At 47.2% G+C, this 16,327-nt stretch overlaps 1 protein-coding gene across 2 annotated transcripts in view; it reads right to left on the bottom strand.

Annotated features, from left to right (window-relative positions):
* Positions 1–2,475: 2,475 nt before the first annotated feature.
* The window catches only part of Tgfbr2 (transforming growth factor beta receptor 2), an 87,621-nt gene continuing 73,769 nt past the window's right edge, over positions 2,476–16,327 (bottom strand). For both annotated transcript variants that reach the window (XM_021172343.2, XM_021172345.2), the window contains 2 exons: positions 7,840–7,967; positions 2,476–5,366 (listed from right to left, as the gene is read on the bottom strand). In XM_021172343.2, the coding sequence (XP_021028002.1) occupies positions 5,187–5,366; positions 7,840–7,967 (308 nt within the window). In that variant the 3' untranslated portion in view covers positions 2,476–5,186. The remainder of the gene's footprint in view (positions 5,367–7,839; positions 7,968–16,327) is intronic.

Below are 16,327 nucleotides of genomic sequence, written 5' to 3' on the forward strand. Positions count from 1 at the left end.
GGCGTGCACCACCACTGCCCGGCGGCTGTCTCTATTTTTAGACAAGAATTGGCAGCCCGGTGAACTCATCTCCTATGATCGTCATAAATAAGTGTGTTCATCTCCCAATGACTTACAAAAATCAGTGTTTTACTCATCAGCCATTCAAGAAACAACACTTGTGAAAAGTCCAGGATTCATGTTCTACTCTCTTTCTAATATCTTTTGAGATAAGGGCATATCTGCTAAAACAAACAAACAAACAAAATGTTCTAGATGGCTGGCAAATTGTGAAACCAACTCAGGCACACGCACACATCTCACAAGTGAAGAAATGCTACCCACACCCGGAAGAAGAGTGCCTCTTCCCATTGTTCTCACAGCAAGCATTTCTTCAGACCTTGTCAGGGGAGTGCTGGGTAAATTAAGTGGAGAAAAAAAGAACATTCTGGCTCTCCTAGAGCAAACCGGGCTGGCTATGGGCACAGAGATAGAAAGACATGTACATGGACTCCCGGGCATTTCCTCATGTATGTCGCCTCCTGATGCAGTCCCATGGCGCTGGCCAGTTTTAATCAGGAGACAAGAAGAAATACAGAAAAGCAGGCACTTTGGTTGCTCAAAATTGTAGGTCCTGGATAAATTGGCTTTGCCCCAGACTGTATCTCAGGAGCCTGTGTTCTGATAATCCAGTCCTTCCCCCTGGGAGTGGGTACTTTCCTGCCCTCCCGGGCCTGATGGGTGAATGCTCATTGAGTGTGTGCTCTGTTTATACTGCCAACGCTCACACAGGCAGACCCTTCCCTGGTCTATCTATATACCACTCACTCTTCCACATCCATCTGTGTTCTTAATGCCATCTGGGATTTTCCTATAAATCTGCCTTTATGCAAAGCAGCAACTTACTATAAGCCAAGATGCAGGATCAACACACCAATGCAAAGCTATGTATGGGGCTGTCAAAGGGTACCCAGGGCAGTCATTGGCATGCTAGTCAGAGGCAAGAAAATGCACACAGATGCACATTCTCTGAGGCAGCCATCGCTGTGACAGTCCTGGAATAAATAGCCACATGGGCCAAAGCAGTTCCTGGGACAGAGAGAAGCCATGCTGGCACACCAAGAGCCACCATGCCAGGACACAGGGATCAGGAACAGACCACAGAAATAGGGGACAGCAGGCTGCCAAGGGCTAGCTACTGTTCTTCTTTTATTAGTGAGCTTCTGTTGAGGATTATCTTTTGGTCATATGTGTGTGTGTGTGTTCATGTGTAGACATGCATGTGCACATGTGCAGATGTGAGTGAGGAGGTCAGAGGTTAAACTCCAGTGTTACTCCTTAGGCCTGTACACTTGGATTTTCACACAGTCCCTTCACTGACCTAACTGACCTGGGGCTCAGTTAGGCTAGGCTGGTTGACCAGCAAGCTCTGAGGAGTTCCTACCTCTGCCTCCCCAGCTAGGATTATAAGCATATTATATTACCTGTGTTATAAGCATATTATATCACCTGTGTTATAAGCATATTATATCACCTGTGTTATAAGCATATTATATCACCTGTGTTATAATTACATTATATCACCTGTGTTACAAGCATATTATATCACCTGTGTTATAAGCATATTATATCACCTGTGTTATAGGCATATTATATCACCTGTGTTATAAGCATATTATATCACCTGTNGCATATTATATCACCTGTGTTATAAGCATATTATATCACCTGTGTTATAAGCATATTATATCACCTGTGGCTTTTTCTGCCTCAAATCTGAAGGCCAAGCTCATTTCCTCATGCTTATACAACTGCCTTATCTCTCCTGGATTGTTTTTAAAGGGACATGAGTCTGTTGTAAAATACCCCCCTCCGACACACACAGACACACACACACACACACACTCACACTCACACACTCCACAAGCTGTCTTCATCAGAGCACTGTGACTACTTACAAGAGACCTCCAAGATGGGGCTGCTGCCATATTCTCTCCCAGAAGCAGAGGTCATCAGACCCTTCCCTTAGACCCCACGCACTCTTTTCTATACCTTCCTCCCGGATGTCTGTCATTCTGGCCAAGCTGCAAGTGATTCTATGGTCTCAGGATGAGCTAGCGTGTGTGGGGACAGGGAGGCTAACCGAAGGGCGCTTAGTCTATGCAGCTGTGGGGAAGTCGGCGTTCGTGTGGGGGCGAAACTCTGTGGGTGATTCACACTCCTGGAGCTCACCCTGTATCAGACTCTGTTAGTAAGCATGGCAACTTGTTTGCTTGACAAGTGGGACTTTGACGGGATCTTTACTTTGTTCTGTCCCTGGTGACACAATCTGAGGTGATCAGACATGGCACATCTGCTCAGGGAAATGCGCTCACAGTACTACTCATGGACAGTCCACGTGGAAGAGCACAAAAGGACATTTTCAGCCATGCTGAAGAATAGTCTGGTGTGTGAAGTGGGTTTAGCTACTGGGGACAGCAACAAGAGGCAAGGTCGTCTGCGGACTTTGGATTTATTCGATCTACTAGACATTTTTATTTATATAAAAGACAAACACTGCATAGATTGAAAATAAGTGCTTTAGGTTTTGATATAAAAAGAATATTGTGCATTCATTCACATTCCTATTTGAATACATGAATATGGCCGAAGTGTTCAATAAAAGAGTAAAACTTTCCCTTTATGTAGAGTAGTGAACAAGAGGCAACACTTTGAGGAATGACAGTGATGCTATTCCTTGGTCTTTTTCTTGAATAAAGAAAATAAATGACATAAACAAAACAAGCCACAGTAACATGACACCATATTCCAGTTTCTGATGATGACCCGGAAGTGAAGTCACTTTTGAACCCTAGAAATCCCACTAGTGGACTAGCATTCTGTAAATTCCCCGCTAGAGGGCGGTGAACAACAGCTACTGAGTTAGCACTGGCAATCCAAAAGGAGCGAGTGGGCTTGGGGTTTTCCATGGTGTTCGAAGCCCACTTTCATGGGAAAGAACACATAGATTTTTGTCCTACCCCCAACTTGACCATGTTGACCAAACAGAACAAAAGGCCCCCTTGGTGGTTCTCCAATCATGCTCCTATTTGGTTGAAAATAAGTCGCTTCAAAACCACAATTTCTTAAAAAAGACTTTGGGTTGCAGCATCCACATTTGTTGGGGGATTAGCAAGTTTCCTTTTAAAGCTTTTTCTCTGCTCTCATCCAAGTGGACACAGATTCCCTGTCTCTACGTAGGAGTCCTGTGTGACCCTTATTCAAATATGCACTTGTGATTTCTGCCAAGGTTAGACCATGCAGAGACCAGTAGCCATAAAGAAAGATTCTTAGAGCAGAGAGGTCCCCTTGCAGAGGCAGATGAAACTTATTATTGCATACAAAGAGCCCTGACCTATTGAGGTCACACACAGGAGGCCTCCTGATGTCCAATTTATGTCAATTTCAAATCATAACATCAGATACGTTTTGTGCAATCCAATCTGTTCCCAGAACAAGGTGAAATGAATGCACATTTCTAGTGTGTGCACGCACGTGTGTGTGTGTGTGTGGGGGGGGTGTTCGTGGGTGCACCTGTGATGGAGATCAGAAGTCAGTCAATGTCAGATGTTCCGCATGCTGCTCACTCTGCTCTGGAGACAGTCTTCCTAGCCCTGGGCTTCCAGGGATGTTCGTCTTCCCAGGGCTGAGACGATAAGAGTGACCCACTGAACATGACTTTTGTCGTGGGTTCTGGGGGTTGAACTCAGGTCCTCTTGCTTGTGATGCAACCATTTTTACTTGCTATCTCTCCATGCTCACGAATGCACTTTTCTTACAATGGATCCTGACTGGAAGCAGCTTTCATTTCCAGACTGGGGTGGGTGTGGGTAATGGGAAGTCTGGAAGCTTAGGAGTGAGCAGTGAGGCAGCTGCAGCCATGCCCTTTTTGCGGGAAAGGATGCCCCCCCTGGGGGCGGAGCTAGGAACTGCCTCCTCTGCTTATTGGGGAATCTAGGCTTCTCTGCAACCTCCCAAATAGTTCTAAAGAAGCTCAACTAACTTTTTCGACAGTGTGTTGACCGAGGAAAACGAGGGTTCAAAGAGTCCCCGGACACAGCTGTACAGTATGGGCAGCGTGCGCCATTCAAATCCTGTCTGCTATTTGGGAGGCTGGGATAATGGAACCCACTGGTGTTGCCATGGCAAGCTGGAAGGCCCAGCAGCAGAGCGACAAAAATTAAACAGAGTGAGGCTCAGGGGCTGAGTGTAGGGTGTGCCCTGTTTAAAAAAATCAACAAAGGATAATGGCAGGGAACAAATAACAGTTACTTATGCACATGAAAGGATCAAAGAACTCAATCTTATTAGTAGATGGTAGGCCAATTTCATGGGTGGGGAACGGTCTTCTTTGATTTTGGTAGCCTGTAAAAGCAGAAAAATGGGGCCAAGTTTCAAGGCTAAGTCAGAAGGTTCACAAGTCAGACGTGGGGCTTGAATGTCAAAGATAACAACCAAGAGAAGCAAAGACACATGGGAGATCCTGGGACACAGTGCTGGACTGGAGCTCAGCTCCCTGGTCCATAAAGCACCCTACTGTAGAGGGTCATTATTGCAAAACAAAGTGTTTTGTGGCCAAAGCAGGCTGCAAGGCATGGATCCTTCTCATACAATTGTGCCCCCAACCCTGCTGTCAGGGGCTCATTGCTTGTGTGACTGATTGTCAAGTGCTAACGCTATCCCGAGTCCCTTCTGCTCCATCCTAGAGCTCTCCAATAAAAACTAATTCCCCGCGGAACACATTTGATCATTTTCTTTGTCTCCTTGCAGAGTATGGCTATATATAGAGAGATATAGACATATAGATATATAGATATATATAAAACATAGCTATTCGTATTTACACACAGGCATTAATAAAGTGCAAACGTTATTGGCTGTTGTAAAAATCAATCTCATTTCCTGAGGAGGTGCTAGCACAGCTTATGCCATGACAGTCTCCAAGGCATAGGACGCTCTCTGTCACTCATCCCCGGCGCCACTGCCACCGCCGCTATGGTTGCTGCTGCTGCTGCTGCTGCCGCTTCTAAACATGGAGCAGCTCCTGGGGAAGAAGGGAGCAAGTCCTTGGTTTTCCAGAAGCATCAGTTCAGGAGAGCATCCTGCTGCCTCTGGTCTTTGGCTAGAGGACGGCTTCTGGAGGCTTGGCCCAGCCTGCCCAGAAAAAGCTATTTGGTAGTGTTCAGCGAGCCGTCTTCTGGAATCTTCTCCTGGGAGCAGCTCCTCCCAGAGAGTCTCTCCGGGTGCTCCAGCTCACTGAAGCGCTCCGCCACACACTGGGCTGTGAGACGGGCCTCGGGGTCATGGTCCCAGCACTCGGTCAAAGTCTCACACACGATCTGGATGCCCTGCGGAGGAAAGGAGGGGGGTCCCAAGGGCACCGTCAGTGAGTGGTCTCCATGGAGTTAGCATCAATACATCATTAACAAGGTCCACAGTTCAGAATAAGGCTCACTCTTTCTATGTGTTCATGTGTAGGTAGGTGTGGGTCAAAGGTCACTGTCAGCTGTCTTCCTCAAAGACACCTTACTCTTTGAGACAGGCTTTCTCATTGAGCCTGGAGCTTAGTGATTTGGGATCCTTCTGTCTCCTCTTCCTTCTGTGCTTGTCTTACAGGATTACACCATGGCCCCCAGCTTTTTACATGGGTACTGGGGATTCGAGCTCAGGTCCTCACCCTAATTTGCAATAGTGCCATCTCTCCAGTGCCTAGGGTCTACTCGTGGTGGCATACATTGTATAGAATGTAACCAATATATCCATTACAGGGTCTGAAGGACTCCTGTTCCTCACTTTAAGCTGGGCTCCCTCTTTCCCTTAACTCTTTCATGGCCTCTGGAGATTTTCTTCTTTCAAACTGTAACCGTGCTAGCCCATAGGTGCCCTTCTGTTTGAATGGAGCTGGACACTCAAGCCCAGAGTGGGGCAGGCATTAACCTGAGCTCATTTGGTAAAGCCTGTCTTTCACAGAATGACTTATAAGTTGCTTCCAGAATTGCCTAGGGTGACTCAGACACCCCCGTCATCTCCATTGACATTAAGCTAGGCCCTCTGACGTGGCTGTCTTTGTATGTCAAATATGCTTGACTGTAAGATATTTCAAAGGCGGTCCTCCCCGACACAACCCTACTCGCTAAACTCACTCCCACGCACAGAAGGCTGTCTAGAACAGCAAAGCACTCTATCTCAGCTGGATTTCATTTTGTGTCGAGAATGTCTTCCTTAATGTTTTGAGTTCTTTGAGAAAACCAGAAGGTAAGTGAAAATGGTCCGAGAGGTGGAAATAAGATTAGCTCTTTCCAATGTGGAGGTCAACATTGCCTCTCATGATCTCCATACAGTTGGCAAAGATACATCTAACATTCTTGCTGGAGAGTTGGTGTTTGCCTGGCGATACCAGCAACCTTCACAACTTCTGGGGAGTTCCCCTCCCTGCCCCCAGTTCTTGGTGTGGGATTAATTGCATAATTCACCTAACTGATGGTATTGATTGATGGTCCTGTTAAGAGTAGAGTGCTATTGTTGCTAAACCAGAAACATTTATTTTGTTCTGACACAGTAATTACAGGCTGTAAATTAAATTAAATATTAAGCATTACCTTGAAATCAATAGGGCAACAAATCTCATTAAGAGAAAAAATGTATTATGCAAATTCTTTCCAGAATTTTATCATAATGAATAATGACTTCATTAAGAGAACTTTACAGGGGCGACTTCAAGAGACGGTGACAGAGTTTCAGTGGAACATACCATTCCTGGGCCTTCTAAATCCTGAGTTTCTACAAACAGCCTTGCATTTTTAGAACCAAAGACAATTTGCCTGAGACTCCCTCCGGTGAATACTCTGATCCCTGGAAGCCTGGTTCACCTACTCCCCAAGAACAGGGCTGGCTCTGGGCCAGGGCTGCTCTGAGCAGACTTCCTGCCCCATTTGTCTTCCTGGCTGTGCCTGGCTTGCTGTTTCTGGCTCTCCTTTGAACGCCCCTTGCCTTGAGGCAGACTTTCCCAGCCATGGTCTGCAAGGAAGAAGGATTTCATCTGAAAGATCCATAAAGGGCTATGCTGGATGGAAAAGAATTGGAAAAACACCGGTCTATCTCTTTCTTTACTGAGGTTTTCTCGGGTACATCACACCTGTGGCCAACCGCCTCTCACTCACAACCTACCCTTTCTTCTCTTCTCCTCTACCACGGCTATGAGCATCCTTAACTTCAGGTTCTGACAGCAAGCTGTGAGGATGTCACTCAACAGGCTGTCCCGCCCCCTCCTTCACCAGCAGGCTCCTCTGTATTGATTTCCTGTCTTGTGGTAAGCTAGCCTCCTCTTCCCTAAGCTCATACACAGTGTCCCTCTCTTTTCTATACACAGCCAGCATGCATGAGCGCACCAGCTACCTGGCAACGCTGTTTGCTTCCAACTGCTAAATATTTCTTTCTGAGGTTGAAGGAACTCAGAGGAGCAAAGTCAGAGCCCAGAGGGAATGAGGTGTAGGCTCCTTGTGCGAAGACTTGGGAGGTGACTGGAAGGCACAGCTAGCAACAGATCTCAACTCTGCATCCAGAGAGCTTGGGGAAGGTGACCAGTGCCCTACAGTGCTTATCTATGATCTATGATCTATGGGAATGCTGCGTTAGCCTACTGAATGCAACTGACAAGGTCATTCCCTTATGCTGGAATTTGCCTTACGAACACAAACCCAACAGAGTTTCAGAGAACTAAGGGTTCAGCACTCAAAGTTAAGCTCCATCTCCCAGAATTCTCTGCCGCCCTCGAGCAGACACCAGTGGACCTTCTGACCATTCAAAGCCAGCCCTCCTTACCTGGTGGTTGAGCCAGAAGCTGGGGATTTCCGGCCGCCCTCGGTCTCTCAGCACGCTATCTTTCATGCTCTCCACACAGGGGTGCTCCCGCACCTTGGAACCAAATGGGGGCTCGTAATCTTTCACTTCTATGAAGAGAACAGGCAGACACAGACCAGATGAGCGTAGGGTACCTACATGACTGTGGGAAGTGTGCTGGGTGAGAGCCTGGCTGGGTAGTATGAGGTACCCAAGGGCAGAATGAACCTGCCATTGCTAGAACACTTGCAATGGTGGTGGGTTAAAATAAGAAGGTAGGGGTGGTGCTGGAAGGATGCTGGGAACTATTTCCACTGGTGATTGATTGTTCAGTCCTTCTAGACATCATGCTAATAGCTGACACCTAGGGAATAAGGCAGACAGGAACCCAGCTTTCCTATAACGCAGGCACTCTCAGGTGGCGGGGAGAATACTTTTTTCTAAGGAAAGAAACAGATTATCATACATATCATGGCACATACACAGACACACTCATACAACAAACAAACATACAAACGAAACACAAAACACTCATGCATACAAAATAATAAAATTAATTAATTAATTATAATAAAATACTTTTAAAAAGCTGTATGTATTCCAAAGCTTCTTGTCCTCTACAGACCCACAGTAATAAAACAGACTCAATAAATGATGTTCAATGTCATGGGAGCATTCGCCCTCCAAAGGAATGGAGTTCTGAAAGATGCTCCCACCTGGGTGGTTCCTGAAGACATTACTAAGAGAAGTAAGCCAGACACCAAAGTGGAATATTGTGTGGTTCCATGTAATGTCCCCACCAAAACTTTCGCTGGAGATTAGCCACTCTCCTGAGGCAGCGAGAGGGAGGGGGCGGGGGTGACCTTCATAGTCAGGTGAGGGAAGCTCTTCCTTAGTAAATCTTCTCATGGATCCGTAGACGTCTTGGAGAGTGGGTCTGTTACTAAAGCCACTTTAAAGCTGTCGTGGTAGTGCAAGGACTCACCACCCTCCAGGAGTTCAGGGTCTCCCTGGGACACACAGGGAAGATCTGTCTCTAACAAGGCAAGCATGACAAGCCAGTCTGCTTCTCACACTGTGGTGGTACAAGGAGCACCAGGCCACACTGCTGGACTTCCTGGTCTCCACAACTGTGAGCCCAAAGAAAGCTTCTACCTTAATGACCCAGCCTCAAGTATTTTATTGTGGCAGTAGAAAGGAGGGTGACATTGCTCTGGAGCCAGACTCTCAGAGATGAAGAGAGAGTGGGTGTTTCTCTGGGAGTTAGGAGATGATTATTAGGGGCGAAGTGGGGGTAGAAATGTGGGTTTGGTGTTTATAATCGGTAGAGAGTTTCAGATGGAGAGAATGAGAGAGTTCTGGGGCTGGGGACGTGTGGTTCAGTGGAGAGTGCTAACCTACCATGCACTATGCCCTAGGTTCAAGTCCAATTCCCAACACCACGAAGGAGAGCGTGTGTGTGTGTGTGAGACAGACAGACAGACAGACAGACAGACAGAGACAGCGACAGAGACAGAGACAAACAGACAGAGACAGAGTGACTGTGAGAAAACAGCCCAGCAATAAACATTAACAGAGCTAAAGAGGAAGGCTGGGCTACATCCTACATTTCCCCCTAAAATATGCAGGATCGTTGGCCTTTAGCTTTAAGATAATTTTTCTTAATGAGCAGAAGTTTTAGAAATTGCCTTCTGTGCTAAGAACTGAAGAAGGTTTCGTGGTAACCTGGAATTTTAAAGAGGGATGGCCTCTTTTCTTTTCTTTTTCTCTTTCATTTTCTCAGAAGCACATTTATCTTTTACAACCTCACCCCAGTCAAAAAGCTCTGTGGAATCTTATTTTATCATTTTACTTGCTGACTGATTTTTTTTTAAATTCTCATTTAAACTTTGATATTTTCATACGTTCTAACTTGTATTTTGATTATATCCATCCACCACCTCCCTCTGCTTCTCCCTAGTGCCCCCATCTCTCCCCCTAATTTTACATTCTCCTTTTTTGTTATCAAGAATACCCACGGTATTTTTGTAGCTAATTTTTTATAGATTTAAAAAATACTTTTCTCTTATTTTACAACATAATTGCATTTATGACATTGAGGCAAACACACATCCCTTTTCTCCCCTTTTTACTTTGAGCAGCCAAATAATTTATCTACCTTGGTCTTAGGGTAAATTCTGAAATCTGACTTTTGGGCACATTCACCACTTCTTTCTCCCAGTCCCTGTCCTCCATCAGACGTTAGTTAATCCTGAGGCTCAAGCCTGGGCTGGGATTTTCTGTCAATCCTTTCTCAGACTGGTGCTTTCAACTTTGCTTCATACATGGCGGGCATCCAGTAAATCCAAATGATGGTTTCAAGCAAAAGGTGAAACCCAGAGAGTGAGCGGGGGCTCCAGATGAGACACCACACTCCTCTCCAGCGCTTCCTACAGAATGAATGGAGTGACTCGAGAAACCGCCCTATTCCCTTCCAAATTATCTCATGCCCCAATTCAACCAAAGAGCCTGTTTCCCTGTCCCATCCCAAGTCAGGACAAGATAGGGTGAGATTTGCGGGCTCGATCAGTTACTTATTCGATACTGTATGGGGCCACAGACTCCCCATTTCTCTTCGGCAGCTCTCGCAGTTGTGTTTCTTACCCTCTACCCAGCTAAGACCTCTAGACCGGCTCAAGAGTTGTCCATAGCCCTCACTCCTTCCTCCATCTCTGCAGAATTATACTGTGCTGATGGAACTACCCCAGCCTGGAGATGCCAGGACATGACAGCTACCTGCCAGGGGCAGCCATGTCACAAGGCAAACTAGTCCAATCCTCTTCTGGCCTTTGCAAGCCTCTCTTAGAGCCTCTGCGGGACAAGGCTGAGGCCGAGCTCTGTATGGATTGTAAATCTTGGCTCAGCTTCTTCTCCTGACTGTTCCTGCTTCCTTCCTTCCTTCCTTCCTTCCTTCCTTCCTTCCTTCCTTCCTTCCTTCCTTCCCTCCTTCCTTCCCTCCTTCCCTCCTTCCTTCCCATGAGACATGCTCCTCATGAATAATGCCTCCCCCACTCTTTATGTCAGCTCCTCCTTCTGGCAACACAGGCCATCTGCCCAGTAAGATCTTTCTTTCTCTTTCCTCTGCCCAGCACCACCTGAAGATTACCGCTGCTCTACCCCTGGGGGTTGAGGCTTTCTCCTTCCCAGGGAGCATTTTTGAGAGTGCTCCAGGAACCACAATTCTCTTACCTATGCTTAGAAATGACAGGGCAAAACACTGTACCACAGAGAAGCAAATATCAGTAGGACACTCAAGCCCACTGTCCACCCCATAGTTGACAGGCCGGAAGAAGAAAGACAACACTTGTATGTTTGCATTATTAACTACAGTCAGCCAATTCCACTCCAAGTCATCTGTGATGTGTGTAACACCATTCAATGGGCTGCAATAAAAAACTAAGCAAAAAGCCTCAAAGGAGAAATCCAGTTGAATATGGACATTCCCTCCCAGCTTCACGACTATGGACACACAACGTGACCATCAGCCACCTCACATTCCTGTATCCATGATGGACTGTACCCTAAAACTATGAACCTAAATTAACCTTTCCTTTCTTAAGTTGTTTTGGTCACGGCTGTCAATCACAGCACTTATTTTAATGTTTCAACTCAGTGTGGGCCAAAGGAGGCTTCTGTAAAGCAAGAGAGAAGGTGGCTGCTGACAGACTCAGCTGGGAACTGAAGTAGTGGATGCTCGGGTGGAAGAGGAGAGGAGACATAATGTTTTTCTTCACAGCAAGGAGAAGCTTAACTGAGTTTCCCTTTGTTTTGCCTGAGACCTTGGGAACTGTGAGACTTTTGTGCTCTAAAACAATCAAAGCCTGCTTCCTTTCCTTGGCTAAGATGGGGAAGGTGAGGGTCAAGGGTCATTCATCAGCATGGCTCTGGTAGAGACTGGCTCTCTGGACCACACGGGGAGGATCTGAGAGCTTCGTTGCCTTTTAAATTTAACATGGAAAAATGAGATGGGGACAAAGAGTATCATGTGACCTAAACTGGCATGTGGCTGTCCCTTGGAAATGACCTCTCAGGAGGGCACAGTGGTGCATGGCAGTCATCTCAGCACAGGGAGGCTGAGGCAAGGGGGTGGTATGGATCTGAAGCCAACCAGAGCTAGTCAGTGACCTTCAGGCCGACAGTCTGCTCTACAGAATGAGATCCCATCTCAAAATCAGTTCAGTCAGTCAGTCAGTCAGTCAGTCAATCAGTCAGTCAGTCAGTCAGTCAGTCAAGTAATCTCCTAGGTCAGGAGTGGGGAGAGGACCTGAAGTACACACACATCTGCACTTGTTAACTAATGAATTAATTAATCGCAAACCACAGTACACTTGTGAAGGTCAGAGGACACTTGTGGGAGTTCTTCATTCTTTCCTTCTAGCACATGGGTCCTGGGACTTGAACTCAATAGCACAGGCCTGGCAGCTGGTGCCTCCACCTCCTGAGCCATCTCCCATCCCTGTGCACACATTTGAAACTGACTTCTTCTTCAATCCCCAAAAATGCCACCCTTGCCCACTATATGTGTCCACAGCAGATAACAATGTGTTCTTGGTATTTCTGTCTTACCATGGATTCTGTCCATTCCTCTTTGCCCAGTCTTTTCCCTCACTTTTGAATACCCTGGTCCCGACCTTTCTCCCTTCTTCTCCTACAAGGTGTGCCCAGATGGCTTACGCTTGGCTCTGTGTACACCTGTCACTTAGCCAATGCACCTAGTGTCTGTTCTGGACACTATAGTGCACAGGCACCGGGTGCTACTTGCATGGCTCCTCAGGGAATCCTATTTGCTGTTCTCTGAGCCCCCATGAGAACCTGGGAACATGAATATGGAGAGATTTTCTAACTGTTCCTCAGTTCTAAATTTCCTTCAAGTTTCAACAGGTGTTCACTTTGACCCTGGATGGGAGGGCATACTCCTTAGTTAAAATATGGACTCCGAGAAACAAGGTCAGAGGTCAGACCCCTGAGGGAGGAGGTTAGCAGACAGGGAGTCCTGTACTAGGGTGATGGGTATTGATGGGACTCATAGTCTGTACCATAAAATCGTCCTGGGGATTAAGCAGAATGAATATTGGTGGCCTGGGCCCTTTGGCTGCCAGTCTCTCCCCACAGCTTGGAAGAGCGCACCGTTCAATCCACCTCAGTAAAGGAATCCCATCTGAACTCATATGGACTCTGCCTATCTACTTATCTTTCCTATTGCCGCTTAAGATAATTTAGAAAGTGCACATGTTTAAACCCATGAAATTACTGGGTGAAGGTTTCTAGAAAAATCAAATCTCTTCTCACCGCTGCGCCCCTGGGTCCTTCCATAAAGGTGGCTTCGGTGAGATTAGAAGTGATTTCCATCATTATCTTACTGAATACAAGTGAGCACTTCTCAGTCTACCTTTTCATAAAAGAGCAGGCGAGCCTTCAGTTTAACAGGGAGAGGCTTCAGCAAACGTCGAAGAAATGAATTACAGCAACAGTGAACCCCAGTTGGGCATGCCTAGCTAGACGGCATTGCTATGAAAGTCACTTTGCGGGATGGTAAGATGACTTGGTGGGCAAAGGCATCTGCGGACAGACCTGAAGACCTAGATTGCATCCCCGAGGGCACTGTGGTAGGTGGAGAGAACCAACTATTACAACGTGTCCTCTGACCATCACAATAGCCCATGGCATATGTGTGTGCTGCCCCAACAAATAACGTCATAGAAAATGTAAAGTCACTCGGACCCCATCCTGGTTCCTTCCTTATCTCAATTTCAGAAGCTGCCCACCCCCCATCCTGCCCAGAGCAAGTGCATAGGGGCTACCCCGACCCCTGCCCACTGAGAACCTGACAAATGTCTCCCTCCCTGCAGACCTCTGCACCACAGGCTGGCTCCTTTAGGGATCTGCTGGCTGGAGACACTTGGCAACTTCTAAACAAGCTATGGAAAAATGACTTTTTAAAAAGAAATCTCCCCGACTGTCCTGATCTCCCTCCAGTGCACAACAAACACTTGTGTTCTGGATTTGGGGAAGGAGGGGCTGCAGTGGGGAGAGGACAGGACCGTGTCATTCCTCTAACCACAAGCGCCGGAGGTGGTGGGGTTGACATCATGCCAGAACGATGTTAACTCGAGGTTCCTCTGTGGGATCCAGGGTGCTCGGACTAAAGCAGACGTCTCCACACTGTCAAAGCCAGCCCCTGTGCCATCCTGAGAATTCTTGGACAGAATGCCCCATGCTCCTCACATTGTTCAGAACACACCTCCTCCAAGAGATCTCTGTGTTACACAAAACTCTCTCATCCCTCCCTGCTCCCTGCAGCCCAGGCTGAGGACCAGCTGCTGCTCTTCCTGGCTTTCAGGAAGTCCGGCAGCCTCTCTGAAGGGAAACAGCCTGTCCCTCTCTGCATCACCACAGATCCGACCCCCCAGACAGCTTTGGTATTGCTTTGACCATCGGCATCTGGCCCACAGCTGCTGTGGCTGCTGTGGCTGTAGTTGGACAGTGTCGTCCCCCCTCCCCGCCCCCAGGGCAGTGCTCCTCTGATTTTCTATTTACTTTCTAAATGGGGCTACCTTGGAGTCTATTCAACACAAGTGGTTTCCATCCTGGTCTTCCAAACCTCCTTCCGCTTTTCTTTCTGCTTGGCCCATTGTTCCTTTGGGACTTCTTCAAGGAGAAGGAGCTGTCTGTGTCAAACCCCGGCTCACCGGCCACCTTGTACCAGCTTCTATTCAGAGGTGCAGGTGGCCAGAGACTGGGGTCAGTTCACATATGGGCCAGATCTGGCTGGGGATGAATACATGTTGTGCCGTCTGTGTTCCCCAAAGGGGGGCCTTGGACACCTCTCTCATCCGCCTTCCGCACACCACTGTGCAACCACTTGTCCATGCCCCAGGCCAACTGCCTGGCCTGCAACAGAGGCTCTTTGTAAAAGAGAGCAAGTCTCATGTCTGCCCTTGCCCAGTTAAGTCTCTTGCCTTCTCTTCATCAGAAAACAGAGACACAGCAACCAGGCTTCCATCTCCTCTTCAAACAACTCAACTTGTTCTCCTCGGTTATCTTAAGTACTCTTTGAGATGCTCCAAGTGTCTGAGGCACCCACCATGATAGCATTATTTATCCCTTAAATCTGATAGATTTCTCTTTCTAAAATGATTATATCCATCAGATTTGCTGCTGACATGTCTTAGCACCGCCCCTTCCTGGATCCGGTCCCTGGGGAGACGGAGCTTCTGGGCCTGCTGCTCAGTGCCAGGTGCAGTGCTACCTTCCCGACTGGACTGCCCTGTGCCTGGGAGGCTGAGCCCAGGCAATGGCGAGGCTGCTGCTGCTGCTGCTGCTGCTTGCTTTTGAGCAAGACCTTGCCTCACAATTAAAAGTGAACTCCTGTTCCTCAGCAGGGAGAACAGTTCCTGGGCACAAGAACCATTCCTTGGCTATCATCTGAGGGGGGTGAATAAATGAATGGACGAATGAATGAATGAATGACTATATCCTCAGAGAAATAAGAATTAAGAAGTCAGATTTTAAAGCATCCATGCACAGAAATTAAGAGCCTTGATGTCTCTTAACAGGGACCTGGGGCCTGGGAAGAGAACTGTCAACAAAATGCTTGCCTGACAAACACAGGGACCTGGGCTTAGTCAGAAGAAACCAAATTTAAACAAACAAACAAACAAACATAGTTTTTTTTTTTTTTTTTAATGACAGCACATGCCTGTCATTCCAGAGGAGATGGAGGAGGCATATCTGCGTCTTGCTAACCAGCAAATCTGGCCTAGTTGGCAAGTCCTAGGGAACTGAGACACCCTGTCTCAAAAAACAAGGTAGACATTTCCTGAGAACAGTATCAGAGGTTGACCTCTGGCCTGCACACCCACATGTGCACACATAAGTGCACACACACACACACACATACCACATGCACACATACACTCAGATATTCACCAAGGCAGACAGGAAAATTCACAGATGCAGACTTTCAGAAGTGAGGCCCCTAAGGTGTCTCGCCTCATCCAGTACTTCTGAAGAGCTGTGTATGCCTCTAGTGCAGGATGCACAGACGGGCTCTGACCCCCACATCATCTTCCCATGTCTCCACCAGTCAGGCTGACTCTGTTCTAGAAAGGGGCAAGCCAGTGGCTACCAGGCTCCTGGCTCCTCTGTTGTCTCACCCCTGAGGAAGACCACAGCATGCTCTAAATGCCATTCTGGTGCATTCAGTGCATGGATGGATGAGGCAACTGCTTTGGCAGTGTTTTCGGTGATTCTGTAACCTGGACCAAACCTTCTTCCTCTTTAGACCACTCTTTGCTTAACATGATGCTCTGTGGAACTCTGTGGTGAAATTTCATGCTAAAGGATGCTTCAGAAGGAACTATTTATCATCTGTTTGCACTGCCTTCTTGGTAATGCCCAGGCTAACATCTCCAGAGCTGTGCTGTGTGCT

The sequence above is a fragment of the Mus caroli genome, chromosome 9 (genome assembly GCF_900094665.2).
Source record: "Mus caroli chromosome 9, CAROLI_EIJ_v1.1, whole genome shotgun sequence".
Lineage (NCBI taxonomy): Eukaryota > Metazoa > Chordata > Mammalia > Rodentia > Muridae > Mus > Mus caroli.